This window comes from Gorilla gorilla, chromosome 15, assembly GCF_029281585.2.
Source record: "Gorilla gorilla gorilla isolate KB3781 chromosome 15, NHGRI_mGorGor1-v2.1_pri, whole genome shotgun sequence".
NCBI lineage: Eukaryota > Metazoa > Chordata > Mammalia > Primates > Hominidae > Gorilla > Gorilla gorilla.
Window position 1 is genome coordinate 119,665,766 of NC_073239.2, and position 22,066 is coordinate 119,687,831.

General features: G+C 40.6%; 1 protein-coding gene across 1 annotated transcript in view; it reads left to right on the forward strand.

Annotated features, from left to right (window-relative positions):
- The window catches only part of RCOR1 (REST corepressor 1), a 137,036-nt gene that overhangs the window by 105,751 nt on the left and 9,219 nt on the right, over positions 1-22,066 (forward strand). Inside the window, exons 4-10 of the mRNA XM_055361605.2 lie at positions 1,267-1,319; positions 7,355-7,516; positions 9,134-9,252; positions 11,610-11,688; positions 15,099-15,293; positions 21,693-21,770; positions 22,006-22,063. Of these exons, the coding sequence (XP_055217580.1) occupies positions 1,267-1,319; positions 7,355-7,516; positions 9,134-9,252; positions 11,610-11,688; positions 15,099-15,293; positions 21,693-21,770; positions 22,006-22,063 (744 nt within the window). The remainder of the gene's footprint in view (positions 1-1,266; positions 1,320-7,354; positions 7,517-9,133; positions 9,253-11,609; positions 11,689-15,098; positions 15,294-21,692; positions 21,771-22,005; positions 22,064-22,066) is intronic.

A 22,066-nucleotide genomic window follows, 5' to 3' on the forward strand; every position in this document is an offset into this window, starting at 1 on the left:
TACATATTTGAAAGCAAATACCAAGCACTGGGTCACGTAATCTATCTCTTAAGAATTTTTTAAAACATAAAGAATAGTTTGTTCATTATTCAACCTGAGCTGAAACTAAAAATGACGCCCAATTTCATATTTCTTTTTACTGCTAGACATGTTGTTTAAAGTAGTACTTGTTTGTTGTAGAAAGTTTTAAGTAGAACTAAAGATTTTGTCTTCCTTTTCCTTTTTTCTTTTTTTGAGACAGAGTCTTGCTCTGTCACCAGGCTGGAGTGCAGTGGTGCAATGTTGGTTCACTGCAACGTCTGCCTCCCAGGTTCAAGCGATTCTCCTGCCTCAGCCTCCCAAGTAGCTGGGATTACAGGCATGTGCCACCACACCTGGCTAATTTTTGTATTTTTAGTAGAGGTGGGGTTTCGCCATGTTGGTCAGGTTGCTCTCGAACTCCTGACCTCAAAGTTATTCGCCTGCCCTAGCCTCCCAAAGTGCTGGGATTACAGGCATGAGCTGCAGCATCCAGCCCTGACTAATTATTTTTAAAAATTATTTGTAGAGACAGGATTTCACTATGTTATCCAGGCTAATCTAGAACTCTTGGCCTCAAGGGATCCTCCCGCCTCAGCTTTCCGAAGTGTTAGGATTACAGGCATGAGCCTTTGTTTTTCTCTTTTAAAGAAGACTCATAATCTCATCACCAGGTGATAACTGCTGTTAATATTTGAGAATATTCATTCAGACGTTTCTCTGCAGGATCAATAACTATTATAATGGTTCTGTTTTGTTACTGTGTGTATTTTTAGTCTTGTACGTGACAAGTGTATTAGTCCGTTTTTATGCTGTTGGTAAAGACATACCCGAGACTGGGAAGAAAAAGAGGTTTAATGGACTTACAGTTTCACATGGCTGGGAAGGCCTTACAATCATGGTGGAAGGCGAGGAGGAGCGAGGAGCAAGTCATATTTTACATGGATGGCGGCAGGCAAAGAGAGCTTGTGCAGGGAAACTCCCCTTTTTAAAACCATCAGATCTTGTGAGACTTACTATCAGGAGAATAGCACAGGAAAGCCCATTCTCCATGATTCAATTACCTCCAATTGGGTCCCTCCTACAACACTTGGGAATTGTGGGAGATACAAATCAAAATGAGATTTGGGTGGGACACAGCCAAACCATATCAGCAGGCCTGAAATATACACGTATATCAATTCTAGCAGACCATAGGGTGTACTCTGTCCCTCAGTTTGTTTACTGGCATCTCTTCTTGTTTTTCAGTGGATGAATACATTGCCATTGCCAAAGAAAAGCATGGGTACAACATGGAACAGGTAATATCATGGTTTTCTTTCTTTTGCTGTTAAAAATGAGTATTTGTAACTAAATAATTATATTTTTTTCTTCTTTGTATTGAGTAGCAGTGTTTCTTCATTAGCAACTTTTTGGTAATTACTAGTAGTGTTACACAAACTCTGGTCTTCTTTTTCTTGTTCAAGATGGATATTAGAGGACCCTTTGATTTGAAAGGCATATCTGTCATCTGCAGATCTACAGCCTTTAGGACACTGATTACTTAGTGATTACTAAGGAGCTGGATGCTTGAGCATAATGCTTTCTCATTTGAATATGTGATTTGTTTGTCATTCTTTTGGTTGTATCATGATGTTTTTTGACGCGTGTTTTCACATTCTTACCTAAAGTGTTTTAATATTCACCATTTTGAATCATTTTCAGTTTGAGATGGAGTCTCACTCTGGTGACCAGGCTGGAGTGCAGTGGCGCATCTCAGCTCATTGCAACCTCTGCCTCCGGGGTTCAAGTAGTTCTCGTAATTCTCGTGCCTCGGCCTCTCAAGTAGCTGAGATTACAGGTGCACACCACCACGCCTGGCTAATTTTTGTATTTTTAGTAGAGAAGGGGCCTCCCAAAGTGTTGGGATTACAGGCGTGAGCCACTGCGCCTGGCCAAGATTTTCTTTTAAATATTGTTTGGAATGTACTAATAAGAAATCCACAAGATTTATTTTTCTGCAAAAGTGTGGTGATACCTTATTTCAGCTTTAATGATTTATTTTAAACACATGAAGTTGGATTAATGCTTTCCATGGCATTAATCTAGATCTTACAACCTGGAAGTTACTGACATTTCTTATTTTTCTGAATGATGGAAGTTACCAAGAGTTTAGATTATGTGAAATTGTACCCTTTCTTTTGGACTTGGCCTTACATTTAATTACTCTATCCTGGTCATTGAAGCTACTTTTAATTATTAAATGATTGCAAAATATACCTGTATGAATTCTTAAGGATGGTAGTCTTGATCATTTCTCCTTTAAAAATGATCATTAGCATGAAAATTTCCTATATTATAATTCCAGCATAAAAATTACCATTAGCAAAGTGTTGCTGGATTATCTCATCTTACCTCTTTTGTTGCTTATTCTATTTCTACTTTTTTTCTTTCTAAGCTGAGAAGACCTTTATATATCATATATATAACATATAAATATATATAATTTTTAAAATAAAAGAATAACAATTGTTCTTTCATAAATTACTTTTTTCATTTATATATTAAGGCAGTAAAGTGTGATACTTGAAGAGCACAGATCCTAGAACCATGCTGGTTCTGTGACCAGAGGCAGGGAAAGGCAGTGCCTCAGAGAAGACCTTCAGTTTATACTCAGGCTGATCCTCAGCATGGAGGCAAGCCTACAACCAAAAGAAAACAAAACTGTAGTAAAAACATAGCAAATCCTGAGGAAGAGTGTGATTATGAGTTTACCACATTATTAGATTCAGATGTCCAGGTTTTAACAGAAAAATCACAGAGCATACAAAGAAATGGTAAAGTATGCCCATTCAGTAGAAAAAAATTAATCAACAGAAACTGTCCCTGGGAAAAGACCTTAGTGGCAGATCTACTAGGCAAAGATTTTAAAACAACTATCTTAAAGATGTTTTTAAAGAACTAATGGAAGATACAGAAAAAGTCAAGAAAATGATGTATGAACAAATGGAAATAACAGTAAGGAAATGGAAAACCTGAAAGGAAACCAAAATGAAATTCTAGACCCTAAACACTTGAAATGAAAAATTCACTAGACGTGCTCAAAGGCAGATTTGAAGAGTCTCAACAAAGAACATGAAGAAAGGACAGTGGAAATGATTTGAGTCTGAGCAGCAGGATGAGAAAAGATTGAAGAGTGAACAGAGCCTAAGGTACCCTAGGGACACAGTCGGGTGGACTAACATATGCAAGTGGAAGTTGCATAAGGAGGAAGAGAAAGAGATAGGGACAGAGAGATTATTTGAAGAAATAATGGCCAAAAATTTCACAAATTTGATGAAAGATGTGACTATAAACAAACATCCAAGAAACTCAGTGAACTCCAAGTAAAATAAACTCAAAGAGACTCACCAGAGCACATAATGAAACTTTGAAAAGACAGAGAATCTTGATAGCAGCAAGAGAGAACTAACCTATTACATATAAGGGATCCTGAATAAGCTTATTAGGGTATTTCTTGTCAAAACCTTTGGAAGCCAGAGGCAGTGGTCTGATATATTCAAAGCAGCAAGAGAAGAAAACTGTCAACTAAGAATTCTATATCTGAGAAAATTCTTTCAAAAGTAAAGGGGAGAAATGAAGATATTGTCAGTTAAAAGCTGCTGGAGAGTCTCTCTGAAGAGACCACAGTGGAGCTGAACTTGCCAACTGGTAATCCCATGGTCTATAAATTGGACAAGAACTTGAAGCCCATCAAGCCCATGAATAAAAAAAGTTCCTGGGGATGAAGAGACCGTTCATAAAGCCATGGAAGCTGTGGCTGCCCAGGGCAAGGCCAAGAAGTGAAGGCCAGCAGGCTAACTGCTCTCTCAGGGAGCACTCTCCCTGCCCAACCCATTCCTCTTCACCTCCCTGCTGCACATGCCACACTGACCACATCTGCAGGCATCTTACGTTGGAGCTGCAGATGGGAACTCATGGCTCCCATTTTCATTGTAATCATTTTTGTCTCCTGCACCCACTCCCTTCATATAATCTAGTCAGATAGCACCTCTGGTGCAGGGAGAAAGCTCGTCTTATCCAAGAGAGTTGAGAGGTAGTGACTAGGGCTTTTGCCAGGGCTTGTTTACTAAGGACCTTTGCGGGAGGAACCATGCTGTCATGACCAAAGAGGAGAAGCAAAGAGAGCCTGCTTGACCCCAGGACCCAATCCTGTACTCTTCTCTAGTCATGCCACTGTCAGGAGAGCTCTGGTCATTCCAGTGGAATATGACTGTAACCTGCACGGCGATGTGAAAAAACAACGATTTCCTCCCTGATCCCAGGGGAGGTGGCTCTAGAAGGTTGAGAGCAATCCTGTATTAAGTTCATGTGTTGGATTTACTTTTACAAAAAATTGTATGTATAAATAATACAAAACAAAAACCCTTCTGGGATTTTTTATTTTATTTTTTTGAGACAGAGTCTCACTCTGTCACCCAGGCTGGAGGGCAGTGGTGCGATCTCAGCTCACTACAACCTCCGCCTCTCGGGTTCAAACGATTCTCCTGCCTCAGCCTCCTGAGTAGCTGGGATTACAGGTGCCCGCCACCATGCCCGGCTAATTTTTGTATTTTTAGTAGAGACAGGGTTTCACCATGTTGGTCAGGCTGGTCTCGAACTCCTGACCTCGTGATCCACTCGCGTCGGCCTCCCGAAGTGCTGGGATTACAGGCGTGAGCCACCGCGCCCAGCCCCCTTCTAGGATTTTTAGTGGCAGTTCAAATAGTCCCACATGTGGTCATCAGAAATAAGCCATTCCATCCTGGACAACATGGCAAAATCCTGTCTCTACAAAAAATTAAAATCAGCCAGGCATGGTGGTGTGTGCCTGTGGTCCCAGCTACTTGGGAGGATGAGATGGGAAGATTTGTTGAGCCCAGGAGGTTGAAACCAGCCTGGGCAATATAGTGACACCTCATCTCTACAAAAAAAGTTTAAAAATTAGCCAAACATGGTAGTGTGTGCCTGTAGTCTCAATTACTCTGGAGGTTGAGGTGGGAGGATCGCTTGAGCCTAGAAGGCAGAGGTTGCATTGAGCCAAGATCATGTCATTGCACTCTAGATCACAACTCTGTATCAACAACAACAACAACAACAACAACAACAAAAAAAAAAAAAGGAAAAGAAGCCATTCCTCACACCAATATGGGATAAGCTCCTTGACCTCTAAGGGATAGGATTGCATCCTGCTGTGGGTTTTCGAATCTCTCCCCTACCTTGTTTTGTGGCAGTGAAATGCCTCTTGATCATGTCCAAGTATGTCTTTCACTGGCTGATTTCCGAATCACGTTCTAATTGCTTGGCCCTGCCATGTGGACCCAGTATTCATTTTGAGCATAACTGTACTAAATCTTTCTTTCTAGATCAGTGTAATAAAGGTGTAATGTGCAACTTAAAATAAATAAAAGCTTGCGTCTTTTTGTTTGTTTTGTTTTGAGTCAAGGTCTTGCTCTGTCACCCATGCTGGAGTGCAGTGGTGTGATCATAGCTCACTGCAGCCTCAAACCCCTGGGCTCAGTCAAGCAGTCCTCCTGCCTCAGCCCCCCAAGTAGCTGCAATTACAGGCGTGCACCACCATGCCTGGCTAACTTGTTGTTGTTTGTTTGTTTTTCGTAGATTCATGGTCTTGCTAATTTCCCCAGGCTGGTCTCCATGTTCTGAGCTCAAGTGATCCTCTCACCTCGGCCTCCCAGAGTGCTGGGGTTACAGGTGTGAGCCACAACGCCCAGCCTCAGAAAATAGCTATAGAATATATACACAAGGAAATAGAAAGGAATTTAAATCTTTCACTATAAATAATCAACAAAACATAAAAAGGAGGCTGGATGTGGTGGCTCACACCTATAATCCCAGCACTTCAGGCAGATCACTTGAGCTCAGGAGTTGGAGACCAACCTGGGCAACATGGCGAAACCCAGTCTCTACAAAAAAAAAATTAGCTGCGCATGGTGGCACGCACCTGTAGTCCCAGCTGCTCAGGAGGCTGAGGCAGGAAAATTGATTGAGCCTGGAAGGGAGAAGGTTGCAGTGAGCCAAGATCATGACATTGCTCCTCCAGCCTGGGCAAGGAGAGTGAAACCCTGTCTCAAAAAAAAAAAAAAAAAAAAAAAACACCTAAAAAACCAGTAATTCAGGAAATGAAGGACATAAAAAACTTTAAGGAATGTACAAAACAAATAGCCAAATGACTGAAGTCCCTCCTTATCAGTGATTACTTTAAATATAAATGGGTTAAACTTTCCAAAGGACAGAGATTGGCAGAATGGGTAAAAAATACAGGATCCCAGTATATACAAGAGATTTACATTAGTTCCAAAAACACAATTTTAAAGTGAAAGGGTGGAAAATGGTATCCCATGCAAGTAGTAACCAAAAGAAAGCAGGAGTGATTATAATAATATCAGTCAAAATAGACTTTAAATTTAAACAGGTTGTAAGAGACAAGGACATTCACTGTTGGTGGGAATGTAAAATGGTACACCTGGTGGGGAAAACAGGATGGCAGCTCCTTAAAAAATTAAAAATAGAATTACCGTATTATCCACTAATTCTACTTGTGGCCAAAGCGGGTAGATCACTTGAGCCCAGGAGTTTAAGACCAGCCTGGGCAACATGGCAAAACCCTGTCTCTACAGAAAGTACAAGAAATTAGCCGGATGTGGTGGCATGTGCCTGTATCCCAGCTACTTGGGAGACTGAGGTGATCAAGGAGGATTGCTTGAGCCTGGGAGGTGGAGGTTGCAGTGAGTGCCACTGCACTCCAGCCTGGATGACAGATCGAGACCCTGTCTCAAATAATAATAATAATAATAATTTTTTTAAAATTTATTTTAGAAGAATTATTTATAGTTTCTCTGTGACCACTTCCCTGATGATACATATGTTGCCATATTTAACAAATACCACCTTCCCTTGTTGCTGTACCTAACAAGTTATCACCATCCTGAATTGTATACTTATCATTTCCAAGAAAAATATTTTTATTGTATGTGTAATTTCCAATTAAAACATATTGCATATTGTTTGAAAATTAAATAATTTATTTAAATTGCTTCACTCTTTCTTGATACTTATACCTATATTAAAAGACATTATACCTATAATAAAAATTACATCACCTGAAAAAAAAGTATGTGTATATTACCACAGTGACAAAGAATAGAAAAAGGGGCCTCTGACAGTGTCTGCCACTTAGCACTGTAGATGAGTTAGTTTGTCTAAATATGAAGTAGTTTTTACTTTTCTTTTGCTGGTCTCATTTCCATTTTCATTGTTTTTTGTTTGATCTAAAATTTTACTGATATCATTTTTGTAGGCTCTTGGGATGCTCTTCTGGCATAAACATAATATCGAAAAGTCATTGGCTGATTTGCCCAACTTTACCCCTTTCCCGGATGAGTGGACTGTGGAAGATAAAGTCTTATTTGAGCAAGCCTTTAGTTTTCATGGGAAAACTTTTCATAGAATCCAACAAATGGTAAGTAGATGAGACCACTGAGTTCTATTTTTTTTCTCCTATCTAACTCTCTTTTGCAGCATACTTGAGATAGGGATATCATACTCAAACATAAATATTCCCATTTTTGATAAAGTTCCCCTTTAGATTCAGCTTAGTACATGCTGCTCTGTGGATGGGAGTTTTCCAGTTACAGGAGTAAAGCACTTCTAGCACTTCCCATCCTGTCGTCTGTGACTGGACCCTCCCCACCCACCCCAGTCCCTCTTGTTGGGACTCCCAAAAGATTAGACCCATACGAAGGACTTTTTTTTTTAGACGGAGTCTCGCTCTATCACCAGGCTGGAGTGCAGTGGCATGATCTTGGCTCACTGCAACCTCCGCCTCCCGGGTTCAAGCGATTCTCCTGCCTCAGCCTCCTGAGTAGCTGGGACTACAGGCACGTGCCACCACGGCCGGCTAATTTTTTGTATCTTTTTTTTTTTTTTTTTGAGATGGAGTCTCACTGTATCGCCCAGGCTGGAGTGCAGTGGCACGATCTCGGCTCACTGCAAGCTCCGCCTCCCGGGTTCACGCCATTCTCCTGCCTCAGCCTCCTGAGTAGCTGGGACTATAGGCGCCCGCTACCACGCCCGGCTAATTTTTTGTATTTTTAGTAGAGACGGGATTTCACCATGTTGGCCAGGATGGTCTCGATCTCTTGACCTCATGATCCACCCGCCTCGGCCTCTCAAAGTGCTGGGATTACAGGCGTGAGCCACCGCATCCGGCCTAATTTTTTGTATCTTTAGTAGAGACGGGGTTTCACCATATTAGCCAGGATGGTCTCCATCTCCTGACCTCGTGATCCGCCTGCCTTAGCCGCCCAAAGTTCTGGGATTACAGGCGTGAGCCACCACGCCCGGCACGAAGGATCTTTGATGTTTGTCTGAGGTGGTGCATCAAGGGGCTCTGTCTGCCTGGGGACAGCTGGCTTATCATTTAGATTCTGGAAAGCTCTTTGGTAGACCCCTACTTAAAAGCTTACTGGCATTTCCATTAAGTGTTAAAATGAATTTTAAAAAAATAAACTAAGTTTTATTTAAGAACATTTGGTGTGTGAAAACACTTGATTCATCTGGAACTGATTTTACCATCTTTTATTGACTAAGTTTCACTTACAAACTTCAGTAATTTAAAATACCTATTGATCAGAATTCACTTATCAATTTTTTATCAGAAAAAAGGGCTATGGCTTCAGACATAGAAGAGTGATCCTTATTAAAGGTATCTAAACATTTTTTTTTTTTTTTGAGACGGAATCTCGCTCTGTCGCCCAGGCTGGAGTGCAGTGGCGTGATCTCGGCTCACTGCAAGCTCCGCCTCCTGTGTTCACGCCATTCTCCTGCCTCAGCCTCCCAAGTAGCTGGGATTACAGGCGCCCACCAACACGCCCGGCTAATTTTTTGTATTTTTAGTAGAGACGAGGTTTCACAGTGTTAGCCAGGATGGTCTCGATCTCTGGACCTCGTGATCCACCCGTCTCGGCCTCCCAAAGTGCTGGGATTACAGGCGTGAGCCGCTGCGCCCGGCCTTAAACATTTGATTTTTAAAGATTACTTTTTTATTTAAGTAAACCAACTCATTTTTTATGTTTAGCTTCCTGATAAATCTATAGCAAGTCTGGTGAAATTTTACTATTCTTGGAAGAAGACGAGGACTAAAACTAGTGTGATGGATCGCCATGCCCGGAAACAAAAACGGGAGCGGGAGGAGAGGTGAGCACATGGCTGGGGTGTTGTCTAACCACTTAGGGGACTATCTAAGAGCCCCAGATACACAAAGGCAAGGCAGAATGACTGGTTTTCCCTCCGCGCCTTCCTGGTGGAACCACATGTTCATGAGATGTATTAGAGCGTGTCACATTATTCAGGTGTTTTTTCTCACCACTCTTTCCCTGCAGTCAGTGAACTTCCATTTTGAGTCAGTTAACTTTGACCCATTTTTTTTCCTTCCCATTTAGAAGGGGTGGCTCCTTTTAATAAAAAAGAATCTTTTATTTTGTAGTTTGAGGTTTAACGTGGTATATCTTTACAAGATTCATTTGGTGTGTTTTTATGTTTGCCATGTGGAAACAAAAATACAATACAACTTAGAGTTGCTGCTTCTTTTTTTGACCATCTGTTTTTTGTGTGTGAATGAGAAAGAGAAACATTTTATAATCTCTTAGTAAGGATATTAGTTTTAAGGATAGCTCAGTATGGAGAATACTTCTTAACCATCACTTCCTCAGTCTTGTATGTAGCATAGAGAAGTAGAAATGGCCAGGTACTCACACTCAGAAATGGGCTCTGGTCTCAGCTCTGAAGATTCCACTTACATGCCACAGGCTACACTGGGATGTTTAAGGTCTTTAATTTATTTTTTTAAATGTGTAAAATTGTACATACTCACAGGCAGGTGACTTCAACATGCGTGTTCCCCAAGTTTCTGTTTTCCTTAACTCTAAAATGAAGATGTTTGAAGTCCAGAAGGCAGCATGCAGACCTAGTGGTTTCCTTGTTAGGGTGGTGAGATATATAGGTGGGTTTTAAAAAATCCTATTTTCCACATTTCCTGTAATATTTTTATCAATTAATAATAAAAAAATAAAATGAAGGAGGATGAAATATATGGTCCCCGGTGTCCCATCTCAGGATGGAATTTTATCATTTCAAATGAAAGAGTAACATGTGAGAACACATTGAAAGTTGAGTATCACTTTTGGAGAATTCAAACCTCTTGTCCCAAGTATAAATTGAGAGGGATGTTAAGAACATCTCCAAAGCTCTTTTAATTGTAAGAGCCTATAAAATTATCGACCATGATACATCTGCATATTTTTGCCTCTGACTTATATACTAGTAGGTTTATTTATGGATGAGTACTCTTATTAACTTTTAATGAAGCTTTTTCATTTCCCTAGTTTACTGTCTACATAGTAAGTCTGTTACTATAAGCAGATGCAGTTTACTAAGCAGCAGTCAAAATTAAATAATACAGAGTGGGACTGGATATCCTTGAGTGTGAAATAAGAATACCTGCCAACACTTCCATTCTTACTCCCTGGAGGCTTTTTTTTGCATTAGTCCCGATGGGACCAGGAAGTGCTTTGCCTCCACCTCCCATGTGCACCTCAACCACTTTTGGGATGCGGGGATGGAGATGCTGCAGCAGCACCTGATAAATTGTTGGCTTTCTAACAGGACTTGCCTGTGAAAGTCATGGCAGGGACTGGGACAAAATTCCCTTAGCCGAAGGCTCTTTCTTGTTGTGGACACTCTTTCCTCAGCTAGAGCTTCCTGCTACCTTGGTGGAGGATGGGGAGGAGGTGGCGCATAGTGGGCATGGTCCCCTGGGATGGATTCCAGAGGCAGTGCGAGGTGGGCAAACTGGGGCAGGCTACTTGACTTCTGTAGACTTAGTTTTCTCATTTTTTACAGTTGCATTCCTACCTACATCGGGGCTTTTCTTGTTTCTTTGTTTTAAATTAAATGAAATACTACATTCAGGATATTACAAAAAGCATTTAAAGTGCTATACCAATGTAAGTTTTCTTTTTAAAATTAAACATAATTTTAAAACATCAGTTGTCCAGGACACCAGAAAAGCCTCAGACTTTGTGTGGCCTTGGGTAGAAAGACGGTACTTGGAAAAGGATTTTTTTACTGTTAGCAGGTTTATTCCCAATGCAGTGGAAATTTATTCTCCCATAATTTTTCAGTTTTGTTTAGTAATCATATCCTAGTCCTCAATAGATAATTATGAGAAAATAACATGTAAATGCATTTTCATTTTGATATTTTCAGTTTACAAATATAGAGCAATAGTGTTTTAGATCTGGATTGGGAAGTTAGGAATCTATTTTAGTAGTTTCTTATCACTTAGACTGAAAGAACTATGGAGTTGGTATTCTGTTTGAATTACAAAGATGTTTTTATCTCAGCAGCCTGAAAACATACTAATTTTATATTAAATCAATTTATTATTTATATTTGGTAAAATTAGTACAGAATTTTCAGTTAAATCAATTTATCGTTTGTATTCGGAAAATTAGTACAAAATAATCATTCAGTAACTTGTTCTTGTCTTCCAGCGAGGATGAACTGGAAGAGACAAATGGAAACAATCCCATTGACATTGAGGTTGATCAAAACAAGGAAAGCAAAAAGGAGGTATTTTTTCCCCCTAGTATTGTTTAGGCGAATAAATTTTATTACTAGTTTCATAAATAAAACATTCATCTTGCTTGTTCTATTTAATATATTAAGTGCTATGTGGAAAGCAGCATGATATGACTTTTTTTTCAACAATACTGTCTTTGCTTTATAGATTGTATAATTTTGTTTGCCAATAGATATGAATAAAGGAAGGCTTAAAGGAGAGAAAATAGCACTAATGAGTAATGATGTTCCCTAGAACAGCAGTCCTCACTGACTTTCTTCGTAAGCCATTAGCTCAGTAGGTTAGCAAGTGGTCTAGTGAATTCCAGGCAGCCTTAGGGTCTGCATTCACACTATAGATGCCCCAGCGTCTGCCCATCCTAGGCACCCATGCCGTGCTTGGGGTGACTGCAGGGAGCTGGCAGGGACTCGGCACAGCCCTCCTGTTACTCAGAAGCAGCAATTTGGTCACACCAGGGGGAGCCAGGACCATCCTCTCTCACGTGGTGACTGTTTCATCTTATCATTTTAAAAAATCATTATACAAGAGATTGTAGTTTCTGGATTCAGGGGGCTCGTGAACCTCTACAATTGCATGTAACTTTTACATAGGTTCATAGAGGTATTTTTCCAAAGACACAGTCTATAGTTTCAAAAAAATTTCTCAGAGAGTTCTCTCTCTCTGCTCCAAATTATAAGAACAGTTATTATTTTAAGCCTATAAAAACAGAAGGGTCTACATTTATCTAAACTTTAAAATGACATCAGTAATATATGTTTCTTATAGACAAGGTAGGAAATACAGCTAACTGAAAGAAGAAAATTAAAGTGATTTATAATATTATCCATAATCACTGTCAACCATTTGGTGACTTTTTCCTGAGAACTCTTTCTGTAAAATGTATATGCCTGTATATTCATAATTCTGAATCTAGTCACTTTTTAAAAATAATATAATGGGAGCTTTGTAATTTTTAGAACCTTTTAAATTTACTCTACCTTGATTTTTTTTTCTCTTTTTCTTTTTTGAGACAGGGTCTCCTGTGTCACCCAGGTTGGAATGCAGTGGCACCATGACTCACTGCAGCCGCCAACTCCTGGGCTCAAGCAGTCCTTCCACTATGGCCTTGCAAAGTGCTGGGATAACAGGCATGAGCCACCTCCAGCCCTTGATTTTATTTTTTTTTATTTTGTTTTTGAGACAGAGTCTCACTCTGTTGCCCAGGCTGGAGTGCAGTAGTATGACCTTGGCTCACTGCAACCTCTGCCTCCCGGATTCAAGTGATTCTCCTGCCTCAGCCTACCGAGTAGCTGGGATTACAGGCACATGCCACCAGGCCCTGCTAAATTTTTTTTTTGTATTTTTAGTAGAGATGGGGTTTCATCATGTTGGCCAGGCTGGACCTTGAATTTTTTTTTATGTCAAATATATTTGTATATGTAGCTATATATTATTCTGTCACATGAATGTTTCATAATTGAGTTACCTTATCCTATGTGGATTTCCCAGTTGTTTATTCCTCCTGTTTTTTGCTTTTATAAACAATGCTGGATTGATTCTCACGTAACTCACTATTTGTGCTCATAGGTTTTTTTCATTAGAACCGATTGCTGGAAGTTGTATTGTTGAGTCAACGTGTTCTAGATACATTGTTAAGGCTTTTTTTTTTTTTGGTTGTATATCACCAAATTGGAAATTGGTCGTTTTTTTCTGCATAATTTATATGAATGCCCAAATAAGATCCTGAGGGTTAGCTAAATTAGATTGTTTGGGAAATCAAATTGTAGTTGTAGTTTTTATTAAGCTTTGTGTTGATGTATTGCTATTTACTAGGTTTTTCAGTGGCACATTTTAAATGAGAGAAAACACTTGATTTCATACAATTTTTATAATTCTTATTTATATAGTGTTATTTCTGATTCAGAAAGAAAATGGCTAAATCATTGTTTTTCTTTTTTTTTGGAGATGGAGTCTTGCTCTGTTGCCCAGGCTGGAGTGCGGTGGTCCGATCTCAGCTCACTGCACCCTCCGCCTCCCAGGTTCAAGCAATTCTCTGCTTCAGCCTCCCAAGTAGCTGGGATTACAGGGGCCCGCAACCATGCCTGGCTAATTTTGTATTTTTACTAGAGACGGAGTTTCACCATCTTGGCCAGGCTGGTTTTGAACTCCTGACCTCAAGTGATCCACCCACCTCGGCCTCCTAAAGTGCTGAGATTACAGCCGTGAGCCACCATACCTGGCCCATAGTTTCTTTTTTTTTTTTTTTTTTTTTTTGAGGCGGAGCCTCACTCTGTCGCCCAGGCTGGAGTGCAGTGGTGCAATCTCGGCTCACTGCAAGCTGCGCCTCCCAGGTTCATGCCATTCTCCTGCCTCAGCCTCCCGCCATTCTCCTGCTTCAGCCTCCCGAGTAGCTGGGGCTACAGGCTCCCGCCACCGCACCTGGCTAATTTTTTGTAGTTTTGGTAGAGATGGGGTTTCACTGTGTTAGCCAGGGTGGTCTCAATCTCTTGACTTCGTGATCCGCCCGCCTCAGCCTCCCAAAGTGCTGGGATTACAGGCGTGAGCCACCATGCCCAGCCACCTGGCCCGTAGTTTTTTTAAGTATTAAAATGATACTAGAACAGACGTAGTCAGTTGGTGATCTTTATTAAACACCGTAGTCCCATACACAGCAGTTTATTGCCTACTAATATTTTTGTATTACCCACTTGTTGAAGAAATTATCACTACCATTATAGTTTTGCAGTGTCTTTAGCTCAGTCTTTTAAAATATGAAGCAGAAAGTCATATTTTCAGCTTTATCAGTGAATGCTAATGCACTAACAAGATGGAATTATGAGCAATTACAAAAACTTCTTGTTCTTAAAATGGTTACCAGTAAGTTATATTCTTTAACTTGACAAGATTTTACTGTGTTTCATTTCTGAAGGTTTTGGTTTTACAGAAATTAATAGCCATCATGCATTTTAAAATGATAAGGTATATTATTTTAGAGTAAGTTATATAAGTTGCCGTAAAAATTGTGTTATCCAAAAATGTGTATAAAAAGCTGTAATTTCATGTAGCTAAATACAGATGTGTGTGTGGCCACAAAACTCATTAGCAGAGAATACAGATTTTTTTCTTTCTATATTACTAGAGGAAGCTGAGAATTCTTATTTTCATTGACTTGAAATGATAGAGTAAGGAAGTATTTGTACAAGAAGGAATGGAACACAGTTTCATTGTGTTTAGTCGAAACTCAGTAGCCCAAATTCTGTCTGTGAACTGCCTGTTAGAATTTATAGATCTCATTTGGTTCTGATAGGGCATGGTATTTGTCTTAGATTGTTTTGGTGCCATGTTAAGGAAATAAATATGTTTATTACTGATCATTTGACTTTTTTTTAAGTTTCATTCATCACCTGTGTATATCATGCAGGTTCCCCCTACTGAGACAGTTCCTCAGGTCAAAAAAGAAAAACATAGCACACAAGCTAAAAATAGAGCAAAAAGGAAACCTCCAAAAGGAATGTTTCTTTCTCAAGAAGATGTGGAGGCTGTTTCTGCCAATGCCACTGCTGCTACCACGGTGCTGAGACAACTAGACATGGAATTGGTTTCAGTCAAACGACAGGTACTCATAAGCCTGGTCTTGGATGTAAAAGAATTAATTAGCACTTTAGAGGTGTTTCTGTTATTCATATATGTGAATGTTCTCTTTCCGCAAATCTCAAAGGAGCATTTTGTTTCGAAGGAATTGGACAGATCTTGAGTACCAGCCCATTGTTTTTCTTTTTAATGAACGTATAAATTGAAGTGTATGGATATAGTGTGATCTGAAAGTATTTCTGAAGTATATAGCAAAGCAGATGAATATCATATTTATATTATATATGTGTCTGTATCTCCATGATTTCTCACAATATGAACATACCCCAGTAACCTGCATCTGGATCAAAAAACGGAATGTTGCCCCCAGGCCCATGCATTTTCCCTCCTGGTCACTATTCCATGGAATGTTGCATTCCCTCAGCAACTCCACCCCTCTTTTATTACCTGACTCCTCCTTGTAGGTGGCCACTATTCTGATTTTTTTTTTTTTTTTTGAGACGGTGTCTTGCTCTGTCGCCCAGGCTGGAGTGCAGTGGCACGATCCCGGCTCACTGCAAGCTCTGCCTCCCTGGTTCACGCCATTCTCCTGCCTCAGCCTCCCAAGTAGCTGGGACTACAGGCACCTGCCACCACGCCCGGCTAATTGTTTTTTGTATGTTTAGTAGAGACGGGGTTTTACCATGTTAGCCAGGATGGTCTCGATCTCCTGATCCCATGATCCGCCCGCCTCGGCCTCCCAAAGTGCTGGGATTACAGGCGTGAGCCACCGCGCCCGGCCCTGATTTTTTTAAAATTTTATTTTGTTTTTGAGACAGTGTCTTGTCCTGTTGCCCAGGCTGGAGTGCAGCGGTGCGATCTTGGCTCACTGTAACCTTTGCTTCCGGGGCTCAAATGATCCTCCCATCTCAGCCTCCCAAGTAGTTGGGAGTACAGGCGCTTGTCATCTCACCTGGCTAATTTTTTGTGTTTTTGGTAGAGACGGGGTTTTGCCATGTTCCCCAGGCTGGTCTTGAACTCCTGAGCTCAAGTGATCTGCCCACCTCAGCCTTCCAAAGTGTACTGAGATTACAGGTGTGAGCTACCACACTCGGCCCTGTTCTGATTTTTAAAACCATAAGTTGTTTTTGTCCATTTTTGAATTTTATATAAATGAAAGTCATGTGGTACTGTTTATTTTATGTCTGGCTTTCTTTCATCCTGAGAGCTAAACAGTTTTTCAAAGTGGTCCTGTCATTTTATGTGCGTTTTGTTTGCACATCAGCGTTTCCCAGCTGTAGCACTGTCCTCATGATGGGCCGTTCTGTGCACTGTAAGATGTTTAGCAGCATCCCTGGTCTTGACCCAGTAAATGCTAGTAGCACCCTCCCCCTACCAGTTGTGACAACAGAAATATCCCTAGGCATCACCAGATTACCTCACAGGGGCAAAATTGTCCCCATTTGAGAACCACTGCTCTACATCATTGCCATATTTTGGTAGTCTTAAATTGTAGCCCTTCTGATGGGTTATAATGATGCCTCATTGTACTTTTTATTTGGCAGTTCCCTGATGACTAATGAGGTTGCTCACCTTTTCTTCCATTTGTTGGTCATTTGGATATCCTCTTTTGTGACATGTCTACTCAAGTCTCATCTGTTTTTTTTCTGTCAGGTTGCGTATTTTCTTATTGGTTTATAGGTGTTCTTTAGGCTCTGAGTTGTTTTCTACAACTTGTATTTTAAATGCTGTAAATATGTTTTGCATTCTGTGACTCTCAATGGTATCTTTTGATGAACAGTAATTCTTCATTTTAAGGTAGTTTAGTTTCTTAGTCTTCTGAGGTTAGTGTTTTTGAGTTCTGTTCACCTTTCTCAAGGTCATGACGATATTCTCTCATGTTAGTCTTAGAAGTGTTGTTTTACGTTTTACATTTTGATCTAGAAATGTTTTTCTGTATTTGTTGTTACATGTCGGATTAATAGTCACTGTTTTGTTTTCATATGAGTATCAATTTGGTCAAGTATTTATTGAAGAAACTGTCCTTTATCCTTTGCAACGCAGCAGGACCTTTGTTTTACATCCAGTGTCTGTATGCATATGGGTCTGGTTTGAGGTTCTCTGTTCCTTTAATCTCTTTGTCCATCCTTCACCAATACATACTGTCCTAACTTTATGTATTTCATTAATTTAGTTATCTGGTGTAATATAAGTTCTCCAAGATTGTCTTGGTTATCCCTGGCTTTTTACTTTCCATATAAAATTTAGAATTACTTTATCAATTTTCAGAAAAATAATTCTATTAGAATTTTGATTGGGATTATATTGCATCTATAGATAAAAATGGAGAATTAACGTCTTTATTGAGTTTTCTGATCAGTGAACCTGATATACCCCTCTACTTCTATAGGTTTGTAATTTCTCTCAATGTTGTATTGTTTTCTGGGTAAGAACTTAACGCATCTTTTGTTAGTCATTCCATGATATTTGGTACTTTTTTGGTGCTCTTGTAAAGGATATTGTTTTTTAAATTACTTTTTATAATTATTTTTGCCTGCTGTGTAGCTTATTATTTTAATCTGATTGCATAGTACATTTAAACTGAAAATTCACCCTAGTAGTTGGGTCCTGTCCTTTCATTCTCTCTCTGGAATTCAGTTTCCAGAAATCCATCAGCAAGTTGTTGACTGACTGACTATTTTTGGTTTTTGCTGCTTTTGATTTATCTTGATGGTTCCCTTGGAAGGTTAAACAGTAGACCAACTGTCATCTCATAGACGTGAAGAGCAGGGTGTGCTGCCGTCTTTCTTGTGGTTTAGGGAGGCAGCCCAGACCAGGACCCAAGCACACTCTGTGTGCTCAGAGGAGCGGCTTCTTGTTGTGGCTGCTGGCACAGCTGCACTCTAATCTTAGGAGAATCACTTAATCTTTCTAGGCCTCTTTTCAAATGAGATTAATCCTGGCCTGCCTGATCTCACAGAATATGTCCCGGCTACTGTGTGAGAGAGCATTTGAAGTTCTATTTGCACTGGAAGAACTGTCTCGGGCTGTGAGCTCTTGTTGACATTGTCATCTTCCTTTACAAGGATGCTCCTTTCTCCCTCTGCTGAGTGAGCTCCTGGTGGTTGCAGTTTAATATATTGAGAAAAGAAAAAGAGGCCTTCCTCTTGCACCGAGGTGTTATTGACTCCATAGGGTGAGAGAGAAAAGATTCTTTAGTTTTCAGAGCAGGGTCAAGAGCAAGAATTTTTAAAATTTGAAGGTCGCTCACAATTATGAAGAGGGAGGACTCAGCCTCACTCAGAGAGGAGGTGGGTGATTTCCTTTCCACAGCCTTTTAGCGCCACAGTGCAGCAGTGTGTTCATTGCCAAATGTGCTTCTAGACTCAAAATGGGCAGTCAGTCCACTTGGGCCACTTGTTCTGGAGGCCGCCATGTTTGGTATATCAAGGATATATTCTGAAAATAACAGCAAACTCGACTAACAACAGCCTAAACAATTTAGGGTTTATTTTTCTCAAATAGCAAGAAGTGCCAACATCAGTGGCTACTGGTGTTAGTTCATGTGTTCAGTGATGCTCTCAGGGACCCAGGTACTTTTCAGGTCTTCTACTGTGCCATTCTCAGCTGTTGGCTTTTCATCTTGCTTGTTGCCTCATGTTGGAAGCTACTGGAGCCATTTTGCAACCCTCACATCTGCATTCAGGGCAGTATGAAGAGGAGGTGGGGGTGGAGGTAACCTGTCTGTCCCTTTTAGCGGGACAAGCAAAAGCCTTACCGGAAGCTCCTTAGCTGAATTCTGTGTGCCCGTGCGTTGCGTACTGCTCTTCCTCCTTCCCAAGACATCATCAACCTCTACCAGCGAGAAGGGGGCTGGGCATGTCTCTTAAATTAGCCAGTGAACAGTGCTGGTTGCATCAGGTCTTTCTCTGAGTGGAGAATAAAGTGATCTGACGTTAAAAGAGGAATCACTGTGCCCACAGTAAAGTAGAAAACAGAAAGTTCTGTATGACTGAGGGTTGGGTGGGAAGGTGGTGTCTAGGTAGGGCGTCAGGACAAGTGGATGGCTTTTCTTTTTCATCTTGTTTTTTCTTTAAGTGTGATTACCTTTGCATCCTATTTCTTACCTATTTCATTGCCACTCACTTTCCAGTTAGCATGATGGTGGCAGTAATCTCTGTTTTTTTCCTGCTTAATAAACACTAGATGTTTGGCGGGCGGAAGGGGGCGTATTTTGTTTTTTGGAGACAGGATCTTTCTCTGTTGTCCATCCTGGGACTGTAGTGATACAGTCATGGATCACAGTAGCCTCAAAGGCCTGGGCTCAAACAGTTGCCCACCTCAGCCCCCTAAGTAGGTAGGACTACAGGTGAGCACCACCACACCTGGCTAATTTTAAAATTTTTTTGGTAGAGACAGGGTCTTGCTGTGTCGCCCAGGCTGGTCTTGAACTCCTGGGCTCAAATGATCCTTCCTGCCTTGGCCTCCCAAAGGGCTGTGATTACAGGTGTGAGCCACTGCACTAGCCTAATTTTTTTTTGGCAGGGTCTGGCACTGTCACCCAGGCTGAAGTGCAGTGGTGCGATCTCGGCTCACTGCAACCCCTGCCTCCCAGGCTCAAGCTATCCTCCCACCTCAGCCTCCCAAGTAGTTGGGACTACACAGCCTAGATATTTCTTCTTCTTCTTCTTCTTTTTTTTAAATTATACTTTAAGTTCTAGGGTACATGTGCACAACGTGCAGGTTTATTACATATGTATGCATGTGCCATGTTGGTGTGCTGCACCCACTTCGTCTTTTACATTAGGTATATCTCCTAATGCTATCCCTCCCCACTTCCCCCACCCCACGACAGGCCCCGGTGTGTGATGTTTCCCCATCCTGTGTCCAAGTGTTCTCATTGTTCAATTCCCACCTATGAGTGAGAACATGCGGTGTTTGGTTTTCTGTCCTTGCGATAGTTTGCTCAGAATGATGGTTTCCAGCTTCATCCATGTCCTTACAAAGGACATAAACTCATCCTTTTTTATGGCTGCATAGTATTCCATGGTATATATTGCAGCCTAGATATTTCTGATATGGAAAATGCATCAGGAAGAGGTGTATAGGCTACTGAGCATTTAGAGCTAGCTTTTAGTTCAGAATTTTAGATGTTTTACATTTACTCTCTCTGCTTCTTTTATAACGTTACTTAATCACAGTGTAATATATACCCAGTTTTGTACTATCTATGAACAACCAGCTAGAGTGACAAGAGTGGTCTGTTTCACTGGAATGCGAAGAGGACATGTAATATTCTAAACCTTGACTTTTTCCTGCCAAAAGTTGCTATGTTGCATTTTTAGCCAAAAAGGAATCCAGTGAACATAATCTGAGTACTTTGCAATTTTCCTGGGTTTTCGGTAACTGAAAGACCACTGAGCAAGATCCTAAGAGATTGTACTGTCTAGCATGGCAGCCAGCAGCCCCATGTGTGGTTGTTTAAATTTAGATTAATTACAAGTGAAAAAAATTTAAAAATTTTCAGGTACCATCTTCTACTCATGAATGTCTTTTACATTTTACTTGAGAAAATCAAGCTCCTCTTCCGTTGGCTTTCTTAGTTGCTTGTGTGATTATTCAAAGATGAAAAATGCTGGAGTTCAGAGTTCCCTGGTGCTTGACACGGATATGCCCTCTACTTGGAGTAGAGAGAAAATAGCATACTTCCGTGACCTGTCTCATTCAAGGGTCCATGGGAAAATTAAGGAGCAGCCATAGCCTGGGAGGTTGGTATTGTTTGTGGTCTTTCTTTCGACTGGGTAAGGACAGTGAAAGATTACCTTGAGCCAAGGCAGTAATGTGGAAAATGATAATTTGTAGGAAAGTGAAGACGTGACAGTTAATCAAAGTTAGACTTCTGGAAATCTCACTGACATTGTGTTTTCCCCGCCCCCCCATCATTAAAGAAATCTGTGCTTGTGCACTTCCGCCCTGTGTAGAAGCGGTGGACAACACAGTGATCTTGGGGCGCTGTGAGGCTGCACCCGCAGTTCTGTTGTAAAGACTGGGCCTTTTTGGTCCTTACTGTGGCTGCTCTGTTACTTCAGTTCAATCCTATGTGGTAGTAAGCCCAGGGATTTCTTCTGTCTTTTATGTAAGACTCCAGGTAGGTGTTTTGCTGCTCAGGTATCACCTGTTAGGAAGCTGTGGATCCAGGACTGTGTACGTGAGAGCCCTCCATCCCCTCCTCCTTGGGTTGTACCTTATCTGTTGCTCTGAACAAGCAAATAATAAACCTAGTTAGATGCTTCAGAGGATACCATAGGGATCTCAGAATTCAGCTACAACAGATGTTAATAACGTCTTTACTCTTGGGTTTTTGTTTCTTTAGGTTTTTAAGTTCTGTTTTCATACCTTTATATAGTTTTTCTTTTTAAAATGAAAATTATTTTTTCCTTCCTAGATCCAGAATATTAAACAGACGAACAGTGCTCTCAAAGAAAAACTTGATGGTGGAATAGAACCATATCGACTTCCAGAGGTAGGATTATGTTAACATCATCTCAGAAGTCATATTCCAGTTTTACATGTTTAAGAATTTAATATCGGTGTGATACATCCCCAGTATACATCTCTTGGAAGAGTATATGGACATAATTTTATGAACCCAGTTGATGTTAAAATTCCGATAAGAGAAAATGAAAGGTTCGTTAAGCTCATAAGGACATACTCATCTCTAAATGTAATGTGCTAAAATGACTCATTTGGATATCCAGGTCATTCAGAAATGTAATGCACGTTGGACTACAGAAGAGCAGCTTCTCGCCGTACAAGGTA